Source organism: Lactuca saligna, chromosome 3 (assembly GCF_052625555.1).
Source record: "Lactuca saligna cultivar CGN05327 chromosome 3, ASM5262555v1, whole genome shotgun sequence".
NCBI lineage: Eukaryota > Viridiplantae > Streptophyta > Magnoliopsida > Asterales > Asteraceae > Lactuca > Lactuca saligna.
This window is the reverse complement of record NC_136419.1, coordinates 51426898-51451649: the sequence shown is the minus strand read 5'-3', so window position 1 is coordinate 51451649 and position 24752 is coordinate 51426898. Positions and strand designations below refer to the sequence as shown.

At 34.2% G+C, this 24752-nt stretch overlaps 1 protein-coding gene across 2 annotated transcripts; it reads left to right on the top strand.

The window, feature by feature from the left end:
* The first annotated feature begins 13644 nt into the window (after window positions 1-13644).
* On the top strand, window positions 13645-14924 carry LOC145036523 (uncharacterized). 2 transcript variants are annotated; one of them, XM_078984983.1, is made up of 2 exons: window positions 13645-13968; window positions 14368-14924. In XM_078984983.1, the coding sequence occupies exons 1-2, from the start codon at window positions 13849-13851 to the stop codon at window positions 14770-14772; spliced, it is 525 nt and encodes a 174-aa protein (XP_078841109.1). In that variant the 5' UTR covers window positions 13645-13848; the 3' UTR covers window positions 14773-14924. The 2 variants fall into 2 exon arrangements, with proteins under 2 accessions (XP_078841109.1, XP_078841108.1); XM_078984982.1 differs by having other exon boundaries at window positions 13649-13968; window positions 14371-14924.
* The last annotated feature ends 9828 nt before the right edge of the window (window positions 14925-24752 follow it).

Below are 24752 nucleotides of genomic sequence, written 5' to 3'. Positions count from 1 at the left end.
TTCTTCTCCATATAAAGTTTTGATTTTGCTCTTGATAAAGTTATAGTTGTATCGTTGAACTTCAATTTTTATATACCTTTGATGATAAAGGTTAAAATTTCGTATACCTTTGTTGATAAAAGTTCTGATTTTGTATACCTTTGATGTTTAATCAAATGAGCCTTTGAAGTTTAATTTTTGTATTGTAAATAACCATAAACAAACGATTACAACTACTACCATTTCTGATTTGTATTTTTTTTTTATGATTGATGTTAAGAGTTGGATATTTATGTTTTAAATTAGTTGAATATTTATGTTTTATATTTTCTATGACAAATTTTATTTGAATTTTAAATGATTTATGTGTAATTTACATTTTGTATATTTTTATAATTATTCAGCAACTTAATCCATCACTATATAAAACAACATGGTAAAATGATCATTTTTCATCAGTCAACACATTGTATTCGATATACAATCAAATAAGATGGTTTCTTACTTAATCATAATTTATTACACAAACAAAATTTTCTCAGTCGGCAATTATCAAATGAGACCTTAGTGTAACTTGATTCAAAACTCGCGCGAGAACCATGAAATCACAACACTAATGCTACCCGCGAACCGAGGATACTCCGATGAGATTTTCTTTGCTCTTCTGCGATAATAAATAAAAATATTTTTGTCACATATCACATTCTCATTTATTTTGTCACATATCATTTTATGGTTATTTTAAATTATTTTTTATTTTTATATGTTATTTTATGGTTTTTCCTATTTTATTAAATTTCGAATAGTATTTAATTGTAATAATTGCAATACATCTAATAATAAATGAATATAAATTTCATTAATACAGTTACCTTCTAATTTCAAATTTCTTAAATTAAAGTCTCATTAGTTTGCTTTGTTTATTTATATAAATTGTTTATTTAAATTTATAAAAGAAAAAAATACTTTAATTTTAATAATTCTATATTTTTCTCATTTTACTTATAAATTTAAACTTTTCAAATATTTAAGCATTTATATTTAACTTCTTTTTTTAAAATATAATAAACTGCGGTCTCACAATTAGTTTTTAATATTTATAATTCATGCAACTTGACATCCTTAGCCCTAACTAGGTTCTTAAAGACAGATACTATTTTCCAACCAAATATTCACATATAGGCTACTTGTAGCTATTCGAAAATTTGAAGTATATGATGCTAAGAATATATTTTGGGATGGTAAATATCTATTTAAACTCAAACAAAGAATCTAATTCGAAAGACTTTTAACATATATTTTGTGCAAAACAAAAGTAAACTTTCAGTTACTTAAAATAAAATTAACCATAAAGAAAATATTTACATTAAACATTAAGAAAACAACTTTTTGAGAAACGAACAAAAGGCCCTTTGATGCATTTTTCCATTGACGAAAGTACAAAATGCATTAGCCATCACAAAAGACATCCCAACAACAATTAAATGCAATGCACAAACGATAATTGCAACACATATTAAAGCCTTCAGAAACTTATCTAGAAAGCCCTGTTTTCCGATACATTTTTAATTATTAATTGCTATACATTATTAGTAATAGAAATATCGAATCATAATTTTTCTTTATTTTATGTATTTAAGAACAATCTGCATCTTGCATTCACTTGTAATATAAAAAAAAATGATCATAGAAACCGCCTACTGTCAAAATTCAAACGTAACTTGCTTATTATGCTAAAGTCTAGACGTTCTTTATTATTCCACGATGAAACACACAAGGATTCTTATAATAAGTAATTCCACACAAAGATAGCATTTTCAATTAAATATTACTCTCACTATAAACAAGCTTAATTTAATAAAATTATATAATATGCCTTGTGTTGGAGAGTTGTGTTAAAAATATAAGTTCATGTACATGCTGTTTTTCCTGTATTTAATACAATACCGGGTTAGTCAAATAAAGATTTAGATCCGATTTGGTCCAAAATCGAAGTTGATTTGTAGGCTGATATTGTGTTAGTAATTCAAGCTTAACTTCTTATTACCTAAAACAACTTTGTTTCACTAAGTGGTAAAACAAAAAATCCAAATACAAACGACCGAACTAGCCCAAAAACTTATTTTTGTTATAGTTAAAACTTAAACATTGTCTCTTGACAAATGCAAGAGGAGATTCGAAAGTTGATTTCAAGGTATATCACTTGAAGAATTGAAACAAATACCATCATATATAATATTTAATTGTTCTACTGGAATTTTAGAAGGGCAATTATCATTAAGATATTAAACGAATGTTTGTGTGTTGTGCAAATTACATAGTTAAATTATTGAAAATTATATTTAAAATAATTTAGAGGCATTTGGTTCATAGGCTCTAGAGCGACCCCTATGATGCTCTCTGTGGTCATTCACATATTCTTATCTTTCCCTCCTCACTTGATAAACTCCATTTGAGAAATAAAGATGGGGGTTTATCAAAATTTTCTGTTAGGGCGGTTTGGCTTTATATTCATCCAAAGGAACTTATTTTTGATTGAATCATCTTGTATTGTTCTCCCAAAACAGTCATTGTCATGTGTTCATCATGTGGATAAACCTAAAAGACTCAAAACACATGATAAAAATCGTATTTAGGAGCACAATCAAAACCTCATTTGTAGTTTATGTCACCATTGCCTTGATTCTCTCAACCACATCTTTTTTAATGCATTTATAACCCTTTTTAGGTTTGGCATGAAAGATAATAAAGTGTGTTTTCAAATTGAATGAAAAGAAATGGAAGAAAAGTAAGTCCTTCAGAAATGAGATGTTTAGGAAGGAAAGTTCTGATCTATTTCATTTCCTTTCATTCCCCTCAAATTTAAACTCGAGAACGGATTATAAATGCTAGGTGGACTTCGCTAATAAAAAATCAATGGTTTTTCTAGTATTAATTGAGTCATTTAAACATCTACTCTAATAAATAATTTTTTTTTTGTCACTATTCATATTCTCATTTAATTTGCCAAACATTATTTTGTGGTTTTTTTTTCAACATATCATTTTATGAGTTTTTCTGTTTTAATAACTTTTATATATTAATTTAATGTAATAATTACAATAAATTTAATAATAAATGAATATCAATTTCATTAATAGAATAACTTTCTTATTTCAATGTTCCCAAATTAAAACTCGTTAGTTTATTTAGTTTATTTATTTAAATTTAAAAGATAAAAAAAATCATATTTAATAATTCATTATTTTTTTATTTTCTTATAAATTCAAAGTTCTTAAATATTTAGATTTTTATGTTTTTTTTAATTAACCCATGTAATACATGGGTCTTACACCTAGTATAATTACATATTATTACTAACAAATTAACCATGTGCTAATACACAGCATCGATGGATGTTTTCGTTATCGTTTTTCACCTATCTATTTTGTATAATGATATTTCTTTTATCCCTCTACATTGTAAAATATCAATTTTACTCTCTTAAGTGTGAACTTTTTAAAATGTTACTTTCATCGTTCCATTTTCTAAATTTTCGTATTTACTCTCGTACTATATATAAATCTAAATTTTTTACAACTAACACCTTCAACTTTGTAAAATATTATTGTGACCCTTCAGCTATGAACTTTCTACAATTCGTTAAATTAAAATAAACTAATTTATTACATGTTTATTTTTATGTATTTATCGGTATAAATTTGAGATAGTCATACTTTTAACGTAATTTAAAGCTTTTGTTTGTTAATTAAAAAAACTAACTTATTTTTTTATATATGTGTCGGTATAAATTCGAGTTTATCTACGTTTAGACACACACACACACAGATATATATATATATATATATATATATATATATATATATATATATATATATATATATATATATATATATAACGTTTTTGTGCTTATTTTTTATATATGTTTCCTATATATGAATTAGGTCACATATAATATGTTTTTTATTATTTGAACTTTCGTTCATTAACTTAAAAAAAAATATCTTGTATGCTTATTTCTATGTACGCATTGATATGAATTTGAGTTTCTTTACATTTCAAGGTAAATTTTATATAAAATTTTGTGCTTATTTTTATGTACGTTTCCTACGTATGAATTATGTCACATATAATATGTTTTCATTCAACGGTATAAATTGAAGTTATTATCCTATATACTAAATTGAAGTGTCCGTGCATTTCTTTCGTACGACTTTAGTCATAGCGTTTTGTTTGTTTTCATTTATAGTCCTTGTTTTTGTGACGGAATATGTATGTGGTGAAATTTAGTTACACATGAGTAATTTTGTTTTTACTTTTTCGGGTTGTCTCAAATCTATAGGGTTTTGTTTGTAAATTTGTTCTATGTTACTTTACATATAGTTATTATATTTTTGTTAAATACTCCGTGTATATTTTACACATGGAACTTATTATTTTTGCGAAATACATTCTAGCCATCAGTGTAAATTTTTATTTTTCGTTTTTTCTATTAGGTAACTATAAACTAAGATTGAATTAACCACACATTAATTATGTGTGTGAGAGTTGTATTTATATAAATAATACAATCGAATCCCCTGTGATAAAGGAGTAACAAATACAAGATAAATACAACATAAATCTTTGAATATAATTAAGACTAATTATCTAATACCCCCTTCAAGCGAATGGGTGGTGGACCGAGACAAAGCATAGCCTAAAATTGTTCAAATTGAGGGCACATAAGACTTTTGGGAAAATATCTGCCACTTTAAGCTTGGTAGAGACGAACTTAGTATAGAGCATTCCTGAAGTAACTAACTCTCTAACAAAATGATAATCTAGATCAATATGTTTAGCGCGTTTGTGAGAAATTGGATTTTGAGTCATAAAAAGAGCACTCTTATTGTCACATAGCAAAGTTGGTCGATCAGGAGGCAACGCATGTAGCTCTCGTAGGAAGTGAGTGATCCAAACCATCTCAACTGCAGCATTAGCCATGACACTATACTCGGACTCGCAGCTAGAGCGGGAAACGATCGGTTGCTTCTTGGCACTCCAGGAGACTAAGTTACCGCCTAGAAAAATAGAATATCCATAAGTTGATCTGCGGGTTTCAATACAACGAGCCCAATCTGCATCAAAATAACCAAGAATGGTAGTAGTGTGAGGGCGACGATAGATTAGTCCAAAGGAAAGAGTTCCTTTAACACATCACAATATCCTTTTTACAGATTGAAAATGCAAGTTGGTAGGTGCATGAAGATACTGACTAGCTTAGTTAACAGTATAAGAGAGATCGGGACGTGTAATAGTTAAATATTTAAGAGCGCCAACCAAGGAACGATAGAGCGTAGGATCAACAAAATGTGGTCCATCAGAGGTAAATGTTTCGTGAGTGACCAAGGGAGTAGGAACCAGTTTTGAATCAATTAACTCTGCTCGTGTAAGAATATCGGTTGCATACTTTGACTGACTCAAGAAGAGACCATCAGTGGTATAGGAAACTTCCAAACCAAGAAAGTAATTTAAGTCACCCAAGTCTTTTATAGCAAATTCACTATTTAGTTTTCTAGTAAAAGATGTGATAAGAGATTCGTGATTACCAGTGAGAATCAAATCGTTAACATATACCAATAAGTACATAATATTAGAATCTTGAGCAAAAACAAATAGAGAGGTATCTGAACGAATGTAGCGAAACCTATTGGCAAGAAGAAAAATGATGAGGCGATGAAACCAAGCTCTAGGAGCTTTTTTAAGCCCGTACAAAGCTTTAGAAAGTTTAAAAATGTGATTAGGAAAATTTGGATCAACAAGTCTCGGAGGTTGTTCCATAAAAACAGTCTCGTTGAGCGCGCCATGAAGAAAAGCGTTTTTCACATCAAGTTGATGCAAACGCCAATTGTGTAAGACTGCGAGAGAAAGAACGATACGAACCGTTGAGGCCTTAACAACAGGACTAAAAGTATGAGAATAATCAAGACTTGGAATTTGTGTGTAGCATTGAGCAACTAGGCGTGCTTTAAATTGTTCTTTTGAGCCATCATTATTAAATTTCGTCCGATAAATCCATTTTGAGCCAACAATGTTTGAGGAAGATGGACGTGGAACAAGGGTCCTGGTATTGTTGTGTCGCAATGTTGCCATTTCCTCTTGCATTTAAAGCATCCATTGTGGGCTTTTAGCAGCAATTTTAAAACTCTTAGGTTCAGTGGACGAAGAAAGTGAGACATGTAAGGCATGAGATGTGAGTGATGCAAGATCAACAAAGTGTTTTTTCTTAAATATTCCTTCTTTTGAACGAGTCACCATGGGGTGAGATGAACCGGGTTCAACTAAGGGAGGATCGATAACTGCCGATTGAGAAGGTGTAGGAGTCGCTGGTTCAGGTGATACGGGGTCAGGAGATGATGGTTCAGATTGTACCGGGTTAGCAAGAACAACAACAGAAGTCGAAGATGATGGTTTAAATGATACTGGGTTAGGATTACACAAATTACATGAGGAAGTGGATGATTTGGGCTTAGACGTAGCAGGTTGACTCAAGGAAGTTGCGTGCTGGGTAGGCGGCCCATCATCAAGAAAAAGAGTACAACTCCAAGTTATCAAGCGATTGTTGATCCGAGGAACCAAAAAAAGGAAAAGAAAGTTCATTAAATCTGGTATGCCTTATAATATACATCCGAGAGGTGCTGGGATCAAGACACTTATATCCCTTGTATTGGGCACTATACCCAATGAAGATACAAGGGATACTTCTTGGGACAAGCTTATGAGCAGAGTATTCGCGTAGATATGGATAAAACCAACAGCCAAACGTACGGAAATTGCTATATTGAGTTATTCGTGAATAAAGAAGCTCAAAAGGAGAATAATCATCAAGCCCCTTGGTGGGCAATCAATTAATAATGTAGGTGGCTGAGCTGAAGGCGTTGACCCAATATGAGGTAGGAGCATGAGAGTGGAAAAGCATAGCTAATCCTATTTCAACAATGTGCCTATGCTTCCGTTCTGCACGTCCGTTTTGTTGAGGAGTGTAAGGGCAAGTGACTTGATGAAAAATGTGATTTTCTTCAAATATTTTACGAACATTATGATTGATAAATTCTGTGCCTCCATCACTTTGAAAGACTTAGATTTTCCGGGAAAGTTGAGTTTGAACAAGCTTAATAAAGGTTGTCAAATCTGAATAAAAAATGTTTTCCATTTTTAAAGGATAAAATCATGTGAAGTGTGAATGATCATCAATAAAGAAAACATAATATAGATAACCATCAGAAGCAATATGTGCAAGCCCCCATAAATCACAATGAATCAAATCTAAAGGATATAAAGCACGCTTGGGATTCAAATCAAATGGTAATTTTTGTCCTTTAGAAAGTTGACACGGTTCACACATAATAGGTTTATGTAAAACGGAAGTAACATGCAAATATCCTAATTTGTTCAAAACAAAAATAGTATCAAAAGATGTGTGTCCTAAACGATGATGCCACAACTCGAAAGGGGCCTTGGTAGAAGCTCCAGAAGACGAAACCGAAACCAAAGTTGTGAATCCATCACGTAAAACATAGAGTCTATCTTCACAATGTCCGTGTGCTATCACTTGTTTGTTTTCCCTGTCCTGAATATAAAAAAATGGTTGAGAAAAAATAACATCAACAAGATGGTCCAATGTAAGTTTGCTGATAGAGAGGAGGTTTTTGGTTAAATTAGGAATGACAAAAACATCATGTAATAAAAGTTTCTTAGATATGATGGAACTACCCATGTGAGAAATAGGTAGTTTAGCACCATTTCCAAAGGTGACATGTATATTACCCGCGTAAGGATCCGGTTTAGAAACATTGTCTTGTGATGAAGTCATGTGTGCAGTAGCACCTGAATCAACATACCAATCAGGATGACCTTGAGTTACATGGCACTGAGACTGAAAAGCTTGTGCTAGATTGGAATCAGAAGTGACAAAATTTGAGGCATAAGTGGATAGGTTTGGACATGATGAGGCATAATGCCCATTCGTCCTACATAATTGACAGTGGGGAGACCGATGACCACCACGACCTCGTCCACTGTTAGAGGCACCATGGTAACCACCACGAGAATGCGTATGACCACGACCCCGGTTATTGTTGTTGTTGAAACGTGAGTTCTGCGAAATAAAAGCAACAGGTTGTGTGGAAGAACCATATAATGACTGAAGAAAAATCTCATGGGCTTCAGCCTGAGCAACAAGATCACGAAAAATAGGAAGGGGTTTGGTGGTACGAATAGCAGTGGAAAACGTTTCAAAAGAAGGACCCAAACCACATAAATACCAATGGAGCTTATCAATATCTTCAACAGATTGAGCAATAGCAGAAAGTTGATCATAAATAACCTTGAATTTCCAGCTATATTCAGGGACAAAAGATGTACCTTTAGTGCTGTTACGAAGAATGAATGCGTTCAACTGAGGAACTACTAAATGCAGCTTCAAGTGCTAGCCAGATAGAACGGGCAGTCAATAATCCAAGTACTTCAGAAGCTGCTTCTTCCGTCAGAGAAGAATTAAGAATGATAACATATCGCTGGTCGAGATTGAACCAGGTAGCATAAGCAGGATTCGGAGTGAGTTTATCTTCAACCTTAATCTCTGTGGGTGGGGCTTTAGAGGAGCCATCAATGTGGGCTGAGTTGCTGATAGGAGAACAAGGGCAACATCTGATTTTGCCACAGTAAATAATTAGAAGAAGAGAGTTTAATCGGTATCATATGCAGCAATGTGTTCATAGTGAAAGTGGTATCTGTAGACATCGCCATGAATAGATCCCAAGAAGAAAAGAATAAGATAGGTAAAAGATTAGGGTTTAGAAAAGAATGAGGGAGGAAAGACTAGGTCGATACCATATAAACTAAGATTGAATTAACCACATATTAATTATGTGCTTGAGAGTTGTATTTATATAAATAATACAAAAGAATCTCCTGTAATAAAGAAGTAACAAATATAAGATAAATACAAAATCAATATTTGAATATAATTAAGACTAATTATCTAATAGTAACATGCGACTACTATATATATATATATTAGATTTGTTAGAATTTTTTTATGATGCCACCATACTCAAAGTTCTCAGTATATATATATTTTCAATTTGCAAAATGAATGTGTAACGGAGTAAATCTTCGCATTCTCTTTGTCTCATTTGGCTGCAACCATCATCATTAAATTCACCATCTTAACTTCATTTTCAAAGTCAAATTTAAAAACAAACCAGAAAAAATCAAAGTCGTGGTGCAATACATTTTCACGAGTCGAATGCGACCGGCGTTCATATTCATTCAACCATTCTATTCCTATTCATATCTCTCTCTCTCTCTCTCTCTCTCTCTCTCTCTCTCACACACACACACAGACGCATATATATAGAGACAGAAACATGCATATATACACACATACATACAATCGTTTATGTCAACCACTCTCATAGTTGGATCCATAAAGACACAAAGCATTTGGATTCAACCACACCGCCTACATTCTGTTTCTATAAAATATATATAGAGACACAAACACATATTTATATCGGAATGCCCAAGAGCCTCAATCCATATCATTGACAAGGAGAAGAAGAAGAAGAAGAGAATAGATCTAAGAGAGAATTGAAGAATGGTTTTGAGATATCTAAAGCGTTTTCTTATTGTAATGATCATAGTATCGCTATTGGCTTCAATGTTAAGAACAGGTGAAACAAGGACACTGAAAGAAGATCATCGGTTTGACAGGTACGCAGGATTATTGAAGAGTAAACTTCCACGAGGGCCAGTGCCACCTTCTGGTCCATCTCTATGTCATAACTCTATTGATCTTTACAAGCAAACCGAGTTTGTATCTACTCAAGAATACCAAAGCTATTGTCCATAATCGTTTTTAGGGTTTGTACAAGCTTTTTTTTATTTTCTTTTACAAACTTTAATTATGTAGATTTTTTCTTCGTTTTCAAGAACTCATATATAACTTCTGAGTTTTTTTCCCTTTAATCTCTTCGGCTACAAGTTGCTTCGAACACAAGTAATTGTAGTAAATTATAATCATAATTGAGATTATATATTCTTTATCCTTTTTTTTGTAAATATATATATCGAATTTTTTTGCTCTATTTGTTTTTCTTTTATGTTCTTGAGCATGTTCATTTACGACCAACGACCAAAATCAAAGCTGGAGTGCGAAATTCATTTTTTTTTAAAGTTACGGTCGAAATTAATTTAGTGGGTAAGATGTATATATAAAAGTCCATTTAAAATTTGAATGTGGTTCGCATGGTTGCATAGTTATATGATAAAGTAAACTAATTAAATGGATAAATAGTGGTGCTTTGTTGAATGAATATTTATAAAGTGATCTCTAGGTGTCGTTTTTTTTTTTTTTGGCTTGACTTGGGAGTACATTATGATAACGCCATAACGGTGGGTGTTTCACAAAGTATGTTTGCGCAACTTTTAAAATAAAATATAATATTTGGTAGTGTAAAAAGTAAAATATAAAAAACCATTTACAGGGCATAGTTCGATACAAAATTTTGATCCTTTACTGAATAATGACATAATACCATGTTTTACATTGAGTGATTTATTTAAATCAAAATTCTCTGTATCTTATCTGTTTGAATACAAATTTGGCAAAATAATCCAAATGTTTTTTTTTGCGTGTGTGTGGCAACATTGATGTAGGGGAGCAAAATTCTACGTAGTGTATTTAAGTTGAGGCCTGAGGGGCTAACATTACTCTTACGTTTGGCAAAACATCAAGGTCACAATATTTAGGTTGTGTTGTGTTGTGTGTGTTTTTTAATTACAAAAGTGTTTTTAGGAAAAATACTTATTGGGTGATGGTTTTTCCGTAAAACATTTTTAAAAAAATGTTTGGGTTAACTTTTGTAATATGAAAAGTTGAAAAGTTAGTTTTGAAAGTGTTTGGTTTAATTTTTTAGGATAAAATTAAAGCTAAGTTTTTAAAGAATGAGTTTAAAAGCTGAAAAGCTAGGATTTTATAATTTTTAGAAAACTCTATATTTTGTCTATATAAGAAGCTCCAAAAAATTGTTTCAAAAGCTATTTTTAAATACCTAAACACTTTTTTGGTTTATTTTCTTTTTAGAAAACTAATAATCTAATAAGTATCCTTAAAAGCAATCCCAAACATCCACTTAATCATGCTATAATATTGGTACCTTACGCCCTCTCTATTAGCAAATTCATTTGTTTTGTTAAGATTTTAGACTTAACAAGTTCATACTAATGGAAGCTAGAAGATAGACTATTACCCATTTAAGAGAAAGAGAGTATCCATAGTTCCACACTATTTACATACCCGATAGCCTTCCTTAAGGAAGCAATTGAAAGACTACCTTCGGATTCCAACTGCCACCCCAACTGTCTCCTTTGTTAGGGATTAAAAGCATATTAGCATAGTCGAAGCTTGGGCATTTAACCTTGATAAGTCATCAAGGTCCATGTGTCTATCCCTCTATTTATCGGCTATCAAACAATCCTTTTGAACTTCCAACCGATCAGTCTTGGAGAGTGGATTTCAACGGAACATTGTTGCACCACATCTCATTGTATATATATTTGATATAAATCTACAATTATATCATATATTTTTTTTGTTGGATTTATTCAAGTTGTTCAATATCATGGAATAAAAGTAGAAAATATTTATATATGTATATAACATAATCATAAATTATATAAAAAAATGTCTCTTTAAATCATGTCATGACAGATTTTGTGTCTTATAATTATCGTAAAACTTAAGGATTGATATTGCCCTCATACCACACCTCAAGCTATTCAGAACCTTGAAAGGTATAAATGATCCTGAAAGGTGTACATAGGCATACTCATAGATTAAATATAGCATAACAATACATGAGCATTGTCAAATTTTCTTAAGCTAATGGCTCAAATTATAACTAGTAAGGGGGATAGACATATGTAGATTAGTACAATTAGGGGTATCACCATATTCAAGATTCAAAGCGATATACTATATTGGTCGATCTTATTTCGATTGTTCCTCTTGGTCCATCGAATATAATTTTTTATGGCTTATCATATAATAGCTAACAAAACATTACGTAGGGGAATTTAAAATCGAGTTTTGTAACCAATCAACTAGAGGTGTTCGTTTGGATGGATCGGTTTGATCCGATCCAATTAAGTAAATCCAAATTGATTTCGGTTTTCAAAATATGGATATGAATTGTCAAAACTAAATTCAAATCCGATGTGATCCAATCCAATTACAATTCGGTTGGATCGGTTTTTGTAATTCGGTTCTCAAAAGTCTGAACAATTTAAAACAACATATAATTATAATATTATCCAAATTTTAATGAAGAAGCAAAAATAAATTGTTTAGTTGTGATTTAAAATTTATAAACAACTAGTACGAAGGTATATTATAATTTAATATTTAATAGATAAAAAAACTTTTGAGAGAAAATGCATATTAAATTGTTGATTATGTGAACCTTTTTGAACTTTTTTTGAAAAAAATAAATTATAAAGTTAATAAATAATTATAGATATATTAAAAATAAATAAATAATAGATTGACATACGGTTTTTTTGGTCTATTCGGTTCTTATTTCATAAACCAAACCAATCCTAAATCCAAAATAATAATTCGGTTTTGATGAAATCCAATCCAAAAACCTAAATATCCGAACCAAATAGTCGAATCTAAATTGTCCAATTAGACAATTCGGTTTTATCCAAATAATGAACAACCCTACAATCAACCCAATTAATCAAAGCTTTCCTATTTCTAACTCACAACCCAATCAAACAAATTATCAACAAGGACATCAATAATCGGTTTAGATACAGATTCCACATCAGTAAACACCACAAAATTCCAATGACTCCATATCACCCAATTTTAATTAAATAGTGGAGTCTTTTTTTTTTTTTTTTTTTTTTTTTTTTAAATATTATTGCAAGTTTTTACTAAATAAAATTCAGTTAGTTGTTAAGAAGAAAGATCCTTTTTAGTATAATATATTTAAAATTATCTTTCTTTAGTGTTTGATGATTTTAGTGTTCGAAATCGTTTTAATGTAATGCAATTTGTAAATTTGTTAAGCTAATATTCGTCATAGCAATCTGTTTATTGAGGTGCTGATTTAATTAATAAAAAAATATTCATTCGTATATGGTTACCAACATCTCAAACGATTTCGACAACTAATTTGACTAAACTAAACACATTATACGACTGGTTCAAAATATTTATTAAGTTGAAAAACATTGGTTGATAAAAAATGGTCAATGCACAAAAGTGGTAAGTTGTTAAATAAATAAATAAATATTTTAAAATTTGCATTCTTAGTGAGAATATCACCAAACACATGTCTTGAAAACAATGTTACATACAAAGACTATGTCTTTGATATTTGAAATTGCATTTTATATTTGTTGATAACTTGATATATGTGAGCTTATGACAACCTCTCTCCAAAATAATTTAATAATATGATAGCTGACTCATTTTTTTAAGAGGTATAATCGACTTATAATATTTTATATTTGTAATTTAGAATTTCAAGGTAGGAAATTTGTACACCTCCCTTTTATATGTGTATGTAGGTAGGTATGATGTATAAATGAGAAGACCAAATACAGTTATCGAAATTTGTAGTAGGAGTAGGGTAATTTATAACAAAAGGTGAAACCTGAAGGACCAAATTGCAAATTAGAACTTCTGTAGAACACCTACCTCCAACTTTTGTTTGGATCCGACTTTCCGAGTCCCAATTCAAATCACTCTTACCGACTTCCAACTCCAGTCAAACCAGCTAATCATAACTACCGGTTTCGATTTCCGGCAACTAAATGTCTTCGTTAACCGTTAAAATGATGGCCGGATCTCTCCCTCCGGTGACGGAATCAGTCGGATCTAATGCCAAAGGGCCAGCTGCTGCTTTTGTCAAACCACCTACTCTATCTCTTCAGGTTTTTCTGCTTCATAAACCCTAATCCTTGTGATCTGATTAATATCTCAATATTCTATACATTGATTGATATACGTTATAACACACAGCTCTACAAACAGTTAACAGTTTAATGGAATTAACTCTGTTTTCATCTTAATTTCCGTTTTCGTATTGCCATGTTGATCTCGATGTTCTATGTGTGTATGTTTGCAAAACGGTAGTTGATACTTGATACTTGATACTTGAGGCATTGTTGCCGATTTCAGTTTCATTTCTATGTCAAACGGATTAACTTCAAAAATCATGTCAACGTTTAGTTAGATTTAGCTTTTGAAACATTTGAATATTCTATGAATATTGCAATTCCTTTTTACAGATTCTACTTCTGTTTTTATAAATTCATTCCCAAATGATGCAGCAGGTTAGGGTTAAAGAAGTTGAAAAGTTAGAAGTGTCTACGAAGGTGTCACGAAGAGATTTAGCATTGTTTTTAACTGCTGGAACTCTGAGCGCTGTGGCTCTATCATCATCACCTCAGCCAGCTGAAGCACGCATGAGTAAAACTGAGATGAAGAAGATGATATTAGAAAAATTCAAGAAACTCAGGGAGCAAACTGGGTTATCAAAGCCAGAAACCGAAGAAAATGAAAAAGTTCCCGACCCAACTCCAACTCCGACTCCATCTCTAACTCCAACTCCGCCAACAGCAAAGAAAGAAGCTCCGGCATCACCAATTCCGTCTGAAAAAGTAAGTCCGGTTCCACCACTTCCAAATCTACAGAATGATAAGAAAACGGTGGTGGAAGCCACCATACTCCCATGATCATTGTTTCCGAAAACAAAAAGCTCAGGTTAGGCCACGTATTATTTTTCTTGCTGAACCAGAGATTATAATTTGTACTTTTGAAACCATAAATTATGAGTTTTTCTTGTGACACCAACATAATAATATTATCGCTATCGTTGTCACTTTTATTACTCTCTATCTGAGTCAACTCGGACGACTAATGTTTAAGTCAATAGCAATTCATGATTTTTTATTCATTACGTGAAAGTTTTATTGTCGATTGATCTAGAGGTAGTGGGCTGTTGTAACTAATGATTTTCGATTGAGAGTTATTTTAAGTTATCGTGGCTAAATAAATGATTTTGTGGGCCGAATTTTGTCAAAACCAAATGGGCCGGCCCATGTATCATTTTCTTTTTTAATATAGTTGTTTCTTTGTGTCTAAATTTATGACCCAAACAGTTTTTTATATTTGTTTGTATTAGAAACAGTAGATATCAAGATTTAAGAGCTAGTTGTTTTAAAGTAAATTAGTAATTTTTTAATATTTATCTAAGTGTGTTTTAGTAATCATTATAAAATTAATGAAAGCTGATTTTGTTCCACAAAAATTCAAATATTGTATTTTTATTAGAATGTGTTTTTATTTTCTGATCACCGGTTAAAGATTTTGCTTAGATCATTTAACATTTCAAAATTGGCATTTGACAAGGAAGTGTAAGTGACTTTTAATGGTAGTAACACTTCAACAGAAATAGCAACCTACTTTGCTTAATTCAATTCCAACATTTTAATTACCATTTTCAATGACTTTTAATGATCGTAATAGATTCAAAACTCAGTTTAATCATGTGATAATATTTCTATAACATTATTAACCTAATTAAGTCATAAATTAAAGTAATCATCCTAAATTTTTAGTTTAAGCTTACAGAACTTCAAAGTAACTTTTAGATTTGGTTTTCAATCAAAATTTTATTAAATTCACTAGTTTATAACCCGTAGGAACTACGGTTACAAAATTAATTAAACTTTTATAGTGAAAACTCAAAATTATTAATCAAATATTTTAAATAAATTATTAATTAAAAGATATTTTTTAGTTATATAAAGTTATAATTGTCAATTTAAATAAATATATAAATTATATCATCTTATAATTTGTATTAATTTAATTTTAATTTTATTGTAATGTTATTAATTTAATATAATTAGAGTGGAAAATTTAAAATTTAAAATTTAAAATTGAGAATTAATATGTTGATAAATGTCATACATTAATTAGGAAGACTAATAAGGTGACACATGTCAAAAGTAAAATAAAATATATATTTATTAAAAGGCGTAATAAGATGATACATGTCAAAAGAAGATTAAAACTATTTTTTTATTAGAATAGAAAAATTATTGTAGTTTTATGATGATTATTAATATATTTTACTTGGAATATTTAAATTAATATCACCATTTGATTTAACATTTAACAAACTAGTTATTATTTTGGTTAATCACAAAAATGACTTTCAGTTTCGCAACTAATCGAGATACAAATTGCATAATTACTCAACACACACACACACAAAAAAAAAAAAAATCCTCAAATATATAAGCAAAATCTTTATTTCAACAATTTGTAAGAGCAATTTCCATTTTTTTTTTCAAATTGTAAGGATTTTTTTTTTTTTTTAATATATTTAGAAGTAATTTCGATTTATTTTTAGAATCTCGTAACTGATCACTAAAAACTAGATGGTTACTTTTGTGGTAGTCTGGTGGATAAAAAATACGATGAATTTATTAAATATGACAAAATAGAATGATTATTTATGTGAAATTCCTTTTTTGTTTTCTTTTAACTCTTTTCCTTCCCGTTAATTTTCTTGTCAGTTGGGGTGGTAAAATCATAGGAATTAGTTTGTCTCGACTTGGGTAATTACTTGTTCGATTTGTATTCTTATACTCGATTATGAAAGCAACTCCATCCCAACAAATCTTGAATGGGGGTAATAATATCTTATTAATAAATGTAAAAAAAAAAAAAACCAATAGACATATCTTATAAAGACCTATGTCTTGTCATTTAAAAAATATAGCGTAAATGTGCAAATTAATCTTATGATTTCAGATAATATAAACGTTATTGTTTAAAGATAACATTATAACAAATTTGGAAAGGATTTGGTGGTTTACACTTTACACATGTCCATTTGATGTGGTTGAAATGTGTTATAATTTCTAACGAATAAGACGGTGACAATTAATCTCGAGTTTTTTTTAGATCATTCCATGGTTGTCGCATATCACTTCTATCATTTTCTATTGCACCATAACCTATTTGCGAAACATCCAAAGCATGATGGATACATTTGTGATAAATTGTTTATTGTTATTCAAATATCTCAACTTATATAATTAACAAAATCAACATATGAAATAGAATATATTTAATTCGAAGGAAAACATACAACATTTATTAAAAGTTGTTTAATTCAAATATTTGTTGTTGTTGGTTTTAATATCCGTCATGAAATCATCACGATACAGATTTATACTATGATCTAATAAAACTTACGTGATTCATAAAGTATACTTGTATATAAAACATATTTGATCTTGGAAATTGCAAAATATGGGAACCAAGGGGGCTACACTCCCTTACGGGGTCAAACGTAGAGTCCATAGCGATGGACAACTCAAGTTGTCTTGACAACCAAGCTGTCTAGCAATGCAAGCTACCCTAGCGAAGCTGGCACCCGAAACTGTCTTGACAACCAAGTTTCATGTGGTAGTTTCGGTTCGAGTTGTTTAAATATTTTTTTCCATAATCATTTTTCAAACCTCTAAACCGCAAATTTGGTTGATCTTATCAATATTTCGGATGGATGGGTATATATGCTCATAGTTTATTAGTTTTCATTCTCTCACGAAATCTTAAAATCAATATACTCACCTAAAACATGAAGTGTCCCTACATATTATCCTAAATTGAATTTCTTGTTAACTCGTATATGGAAGAGAAATATCAATAAGAAAAGTGAACCAACACAATTCTTGAAAAATGAAAATTCTTTATTATTAAAACCCTTTTTGCGCCCTGTTTCTAACTTTTATAGCATCATAAATACTTGTATTTAGGATGGAAACTCGTTTCATTGATGTTGCTTCAGGACAATTTCAAGAAATTTTTTAAGATGTTTTTTTGGATTTTTCAAAGAAGAAATCTAATTAGTGTGTGGGTAGGATATAGATGGTGACGGTGGTGTACCATGGTAGTTGACGGTGGTTTGGTGATTTGATGAGGACTTTATGTTTAATAGGATGATTATGATGCCTTAATGCTTTGACTATGAGTTTATGACGATTATGATGGTTATGATGTTTTACATTCGTAGATGGTAAATACATGTTTTATAAAATTTCATGTTAAATGATGTTAGCCGAGTTAATCGTGTACATATTGTATCTCATGCATGAGATTTGTAGGTAAGATGACTTTGTGTGGTCCACATAATTACAATGTTTTCGATGTTCATTCCCCATGCACATTGTGTGTTCTTACGGTTGTTTCATCCCTAAGCGCGAAATAAATCATAGTACTCACATATATGGTTGCATCATCCATGGTATCCACAAACAAAAATTAGATCATATTGTTGCCATTCATCTACTTCATCACTCATGTACCATTGGCTTGCTTCATCCATCCTATGTTTGCATGTTTATAGACATGGTTTACCCCTAATGTACCGTATTACTAGAGAAAACTTATCTAGAATCACTAACATCACGATAAAATCCAAACCATACTAAAGCGTCCAGACCATAAAAACAGGCCTAGTTACTTGAAAAGTACATAAGTAGTGAACCTCAAAAAACTTGTAACGTATCTGAACCATATATAGTCCTCCCCATGAATTTCATGCATGTGATGCAACATGTAGATAGTTAACTTAACATCATTTAACATGTAATTTCGTGAAATAGAACTTTCATGTCTAAGCATACAAAACACCATACTCATTATATTCACCATAAACTCGTCATCAAATCATCATAGTCATCATAATAACCATAAACACATCATATCAAACATTGTATAACAATAATATTGCTTAAACCGAAAAAATGCCAAATTGTTAGGTCTTTTGTGAAATAAATATTGGGTCTTTTTTGAAAAAAAAATGTGTAACACTTGGGTCTTGGAGGTACTTATTTCTTAATTTTCTAGCCTTTGCGATGAGGGCCACAACGTGAGACATGGTGGTAACATCGTAAGTGACTATTGGCCATCAACAGGGGCCTACGACAAAGCGGTTCAAGCTCGCTGATTCGAGATCTGGAGGAAAGAGGGTTCGTACTTGTGGAAAATGTGGCAAGGTTCATGATGGTGTTTGTAGATCTTCATCTGGTCGCCACAAATGTGGCAAGGAGGGGCATTACACCAATGATTGCCGTCAGCAAGCCCCGGTACCAAGTACCCTGGTTTGCTATCACTGTGAACAGGTTGACCATGTGAATGTCAACTGTCCCTTGCTCACTGTGAGGCCAGCTCATGCCACAATACCGAGTACTCTGAGGATCACGGATGGATGCCAGGGTAGGGCGGAGCCACCGAGGGATCGAGGTCACACTTTCCAGCTCACCGCAGAGGAGGTCAGGGCGGCGCCGGATGTTGTTGCGGGTATGTTTCTATTTATATTCCATCGAGCTATTTTACGATATGCTCATGTTTATGATTCTGTTAGGTACCTTCTTAGTGAACTCTTTGCCTGTTCTTGTGATTTTTGACTCAGGTGCGAGTCGATCTTTTGTATCTCAGACGTTCAGTAGGGGATTTGATATGGCTCTTAGGGAGTTAGAGTCTCCGTTACGAGTTTCTATCGCCAACGAGCACAGGGTTTCTACATCCAAGGTTTAATACGGTTATGTCCTGGAGATTTTTGGTGTGCCCTATCTAATTTGTAACACCCAAAGTCAGGAAGGCCAAGAAAGGAAAGGAAACCCAAAGTTTAAGGGACGACTCGTCGAGTCCAAGGAGGAACTCGGCAAGTTCGAGCGGGATCCGGGTCAAGGAGTTAGTGACCGACTCGGCGAGTCGGCTAAGGAGACTCGACGAGTCTGGTCTGAACGAGGAAAACCCTAATCCCGGGAGTTGTATCCTATTTAAAGGGTGTTATGTCCCTCACTCAGCCTCAATATCATCCTAGAGAACCTATAAACCCTAGATTTCGTGTGAGCTTCCATCATTTCAGAGAAATAGCTTTGGAGGAAGGAACTTTGGAAAGGAACTTGAAGATCAAGAAGGTTGCTTCAAAGGGGAGGGGTAGATCTGGGATCTACTTCAGTTTGTGTTCATCTTGTAGGTAATAAGTTGCTATCTTCCCTCCTTTGCATCTAGATCTACCTTTGTTATGAGATTTGGGGGGTTTTATGGATGTTTGAGACCCAATTCGAGTTTGGGGCTTAGATATGTTGTTGCCACTTCAGATCTAGTGTTGGGATGGTCCAATATGTAGTAAAGCATCAGAAGATGAGTAGTTGGTAAAGCCCTTTTGTCCCTAAACCTAGCCCTAGAGTGTTTTGAGCCTAGATCTCTTTAGTTATATGTAAAGTTTGCAACTTTACGTGAGGATTGAGCTTTGGAAGTATGGATCTATGATTTGGAGCCCCTGCATGGCTCGAAAAGCCACTGTATGGATTAAGATTTGGAGCGACTCGGCGAGTCACATGGGGTGGACTCGGCGAGTTGGATGAAGTTGGGCAGGAACTCGGTGAGTCTGATGAAGATTGCCTTGGACTCAACGAGTCTGTTCTTGGACTCGGCGAGTCAAGTCGCGAAACCCCAAACCCTTCGAGTTAAGACTCAGATCAGTGAGTTGAGTGGGGACTCAGTGAGTTGGATAGGTCAGGACTCGGAAATCGGTAGACTCGGCGAGTTAGGGGCTGACTCGGCGAGTCGAGTCGCGAATGGAAGGACTCTGAGCATATGAACTCGGTGAGTCAGTAGGCAAACTCGACGAGTAAGGTTGACCTTGACCAGGACTTGACTGCGACTAGAGTTGACTTGGTTGACTTTCGGGGGATAGTTAGACTAAGTGTTGCATTGATATTGGTAGCTTGGGGAGCTAGTGGAGCAGGAGTTCAGAGAGTTGTCGGGCAGCAGCTAGAGGGGTTATCAGTAAGTTCAGCAAGAGCAGGTGAGTTTCCCTTTGTGTGAATGGGTCTAAGGCCAGATTGCTGGCCCACGTAGTTATGATTAGAAGACCTGCGGGTTAGCCCTAGCCACAGTATGCTAGTAATATATTCAGGACGAGGTCCAATGATGGCGGGCGGGTGCCCAAGGATTTGTTTATATAATAGTTTATACTTGTTGTCTGTGTGATACATGTATGTGTCTGGTAGGGAGGTGAGTGTGGGCGAGGTCCCGTATCTCACCAATAGCAGAGTGTGGATGGTGTTCCACATCTCATCAGTAGCAGGACAAAGGCGAGGCTCAGGAGAGGCGAGGCCTTAAGATATAATCCATTAGTATATGTTTAGCTTATGTGTTGCGGTATGTTTATGTGCTATTATATGTTCATGGGCGAGGCCCTGTGACAAGAGAGGCCTAAGTGAACCAGATCTATATTCGAGCGGGGCTCGAAGCCAGGCGGGGCCATTGTAGCGGGCGAGGCCCGAAGCAGGGGGTGAGGCCCAGAATAGCGGGCGTGGCCCAGTATGTGCAATATGTGATTATGCATGGTATGTGGTAGGGTGGGGAACTCACTAAGCTTCGTGCTTACAATTTTCAGTTTTAGTCTCAGGTACTTCCGGTAGAGGAGGGAAGAGCTCGGGGTGATCGCATGGCACACACCATTGATTAGATAGCCTGGGAATGTTTTACTCTGATAACAAACATGTGTTTTGGAAATTAATTCTCTGTTTATGTTTTGGATTGATGATTTTGCTTTAAGTAATGTTATATTAAAAGAAATTTTTAGTCTTGAATTTTGGGTCGTTACATAATTGATTTAATTATTATCCCCACGGGGGATGTGTGTGTGTGTATGTGATAGTGGGGATGGATTGGCTGAGCAGGTTTGGTGCTATGATAGAGGGTCAGCGAGTGGTGGTTCGAACCCCTAGTTGGGGAGAACTAGCTATCTGTAGAGAGGGTACTAGGATTAGGTCAGGTTTTTATTCTGTTGCCATGGCTTGGTAGTATATTCAACATGGTTATATGGGTTATCTTGCTTATGTTGTTGATACCCTGGTTGTGAAGCAGGATTTGGTTTCAGATGTACCGGTTGTTAGAGAGTTTGCTGATGTGTTTCCTGAGGAGTTACCCAGTGTGCCTCCCGAGAGGCAGGTTAAGTTCATGATTGATTTAATTCCAGGCACGACTCTGATTTCCAAAGCACCATACCGATTAGCACTGCCTAAAATGCAGGAGTTGTCCTCTCAGCTTTAGGAGCTGTTGGTCAAGCCGTTCATCAGACAGAGTAGTTCGCCGTGGGGAGCACCGATATTGTTTGTCAAGAAGAAGGATGGTTTGCACCGGATATGCATTGATTACCTGGAGTTAAACAAGTTGACGGTGAAGAACTGTTATCCGTTTCTGCGGATTAATGGCCTCTTTGATCATTTGTAGGGTGCATCTTAGTTCTCCAAGATCGATTTGAGGTCAGGGTATCATCAGGTGAGGGTTAGAGAGGAAGACATGGAGAATACCACTTTTTGGACTCATTATGGTCATTACAAGTTCGTGGTTATGCCGTTTTGGCTCACTAATGCGCTTGCGGCATTTATGAATTTAATGAATTGGGTGTGCGGGCCGATTCTTGATCAATCAGTTACTATTTTCATTGATTATATATTGGTATATTCCAAGACCAGAGAACAACATGGGTAGCACCTTCAAGAGCTCCTAGGGTTTTTTGAGGCGAGAACGATTGTACGCCAAGTTCTCGAAGTGTGAGTTTTGGTTACGAAAGGTCTAGTTCTCGGGTCATCTCATTAACTAGCATGAGATGTTGGTCGATCTGGCCGAGATCGAGGCCGTGATGCAATGAGATATTCTGAAGTCTCCTTCGGAAATCAGGAGTTTCTTGGGTTTAGCAGGGTATTAATGGACATTTTTTTCAGGAATTCTACAAGATTGTGGTACCCCTCACTCTTCTAAAGAGGAAGGGCATGGAAATCCGTTGGAGGGCTGAGTAGTAGGCCGCATTTGAGACAATGAGACAGAAGTTATGTGATGTACTAGTGTTGACCCTCACTGTGGTTGTGAAGGATCTTGTGGTATTTTGTGATGCATCCATCACCAGTGTTGGAGCGGTGTTTATGCAACATGATAGGGTCATTACATATGCTTCTCGATAACTAAAGCCGCATAAGGTCCGATATCCGACACATGATTTGAAGTTGGGAGCAGTGGTGTTTGCTCTCAAGATTTGGCAACATTACTTGTATGGCGTCTGGTGTAGTATCTACACGGATCACAAGTGTTTGAGATATATCATGGATCAACTGAATCAGAATATGAGACATCATAGGTGGCTTGACGTGGTCAAGGATTATAACTATGAGATCCCATATCACCTGGGGAAAGTGAATGTAGTCGCTGATGCTTTGAGCCGCAAGACGGCTAATTCTGCAGATGGGAGTCTATGTATGAGGATATTGATTGATTCTCCACTTCTTGATCTGATAGGGAGGCTCAAGACGAGGGATTCAAGAAGGAGAATTGGAAATGGGAGAGACTTTGGGGTGAGATTGATAGGTTCGCCATTGATAGTCGCGGATTATTGACCCGTTATGGACGGTTTTGGGTGCTAGATTTTGGTAGGATTAGACAGACCGTATTGGAGGAGGTACACAAGTCCAGGTTTTCAATACACCATAGAGCCACCAAGATGTATCGGGATTTAAGGCTTAGTTATTGGTCGCAGTGCATGAAGCGGGAGATAGCATGGTATGTTAAGAGGTGATTGACCTGTTGGATTGTCAAAGTCAAACACCAGAGACCGCTTGGAAAGTTACTAATGCTGGAGGTTTCCATGTGGAAATAGGAACATATTACTATGGATTTCATTACCAAGTTACCTCAAACGGATAAGGGTCACGATGCAATTCGGGTGATAGAGTATCAATTGACCAATAGTGCCCATTTCTTTGCTATTCACGAGAGATCCTCAGGAAATAAATTAGCCAACTTGTATGTGTGAAAGATCATTGCTCGACATGGTATTCTAGTCTCCATTGTGTTTGATCAAGATGTTAGGTTCACATCTCATTTCTGGCAGAAGTTGCATGAGGAACTGGGTATGAGGTTGCATCTCAGCACAAATTACCATCATCAGACAGATTGATAGAGTGAGCGGACCATCCAGACGCTCGAGGATATGTTGAGAGATTGCATGATTGATTTTGGTGGGATTTGGGACTCCTACCTTTTTCTGGTTGAGTTTTCCTACAAGAACAACTATCATTCTAGTATTCGTGCACTGCCTTTCGAGCTTCACTATGGGAGGATGTTTCGCACCCCAGTATGTTGGGGAGAGGTTGGCCACCTGGTCTTGAGAAGGACTGAGTTAGTCCTTTAGAAGACTGAGCTTATCCAGCAGATCAGAAACAGGCTTCATATAGCTCAGAGTCTGTATAAGAGTTATGTTGACAGGCGTTGATCCGAGTTGAAATTCTAGGTCGGGGACATGTTATTACTGAAGGCTTCACACTGGAAGGGTGTAATACACTTTAGGAAGAGGAGCAAGTTAGGGCCTCGATATATTGGGCCATTTCGAGTGATAACCAGGGTTGGCAAGGTAGCATACAGATTGGATTTACCCAAAGAACTTAGCTAGATCCACAACATCTTCCATGTGTCTCAACTTCGAAAGTGAGTGGTTGATGATTCCATAGTGGTTCCCTTATGGTATACTCAGGTGAATGAGTGCCTGAATTACATTGAGAGACCGTTGGCGATCCTCGAATAGAAGATGAAGACCTTACAAAACAAGGTGGTGAGTTTAGTGAAG

Bases quoted from the DNA above. Each gene is read 5' to 3' on its own strand.
- LOC145036523 (XM_078984983.1), top strand. From the start codon at position 13,849: ATGTCTTCGTTAACCGTTAAAATGATGGCCGGATCTCTCCCTCCGGTG. The intron at 13,969-14,367 runs GTTTTTCTGCTT...CAAATGATGCAG, and splicing joins CACCTACTCTATCTCTTCAG to CAGGTTAGGGTTAAAGAAGT.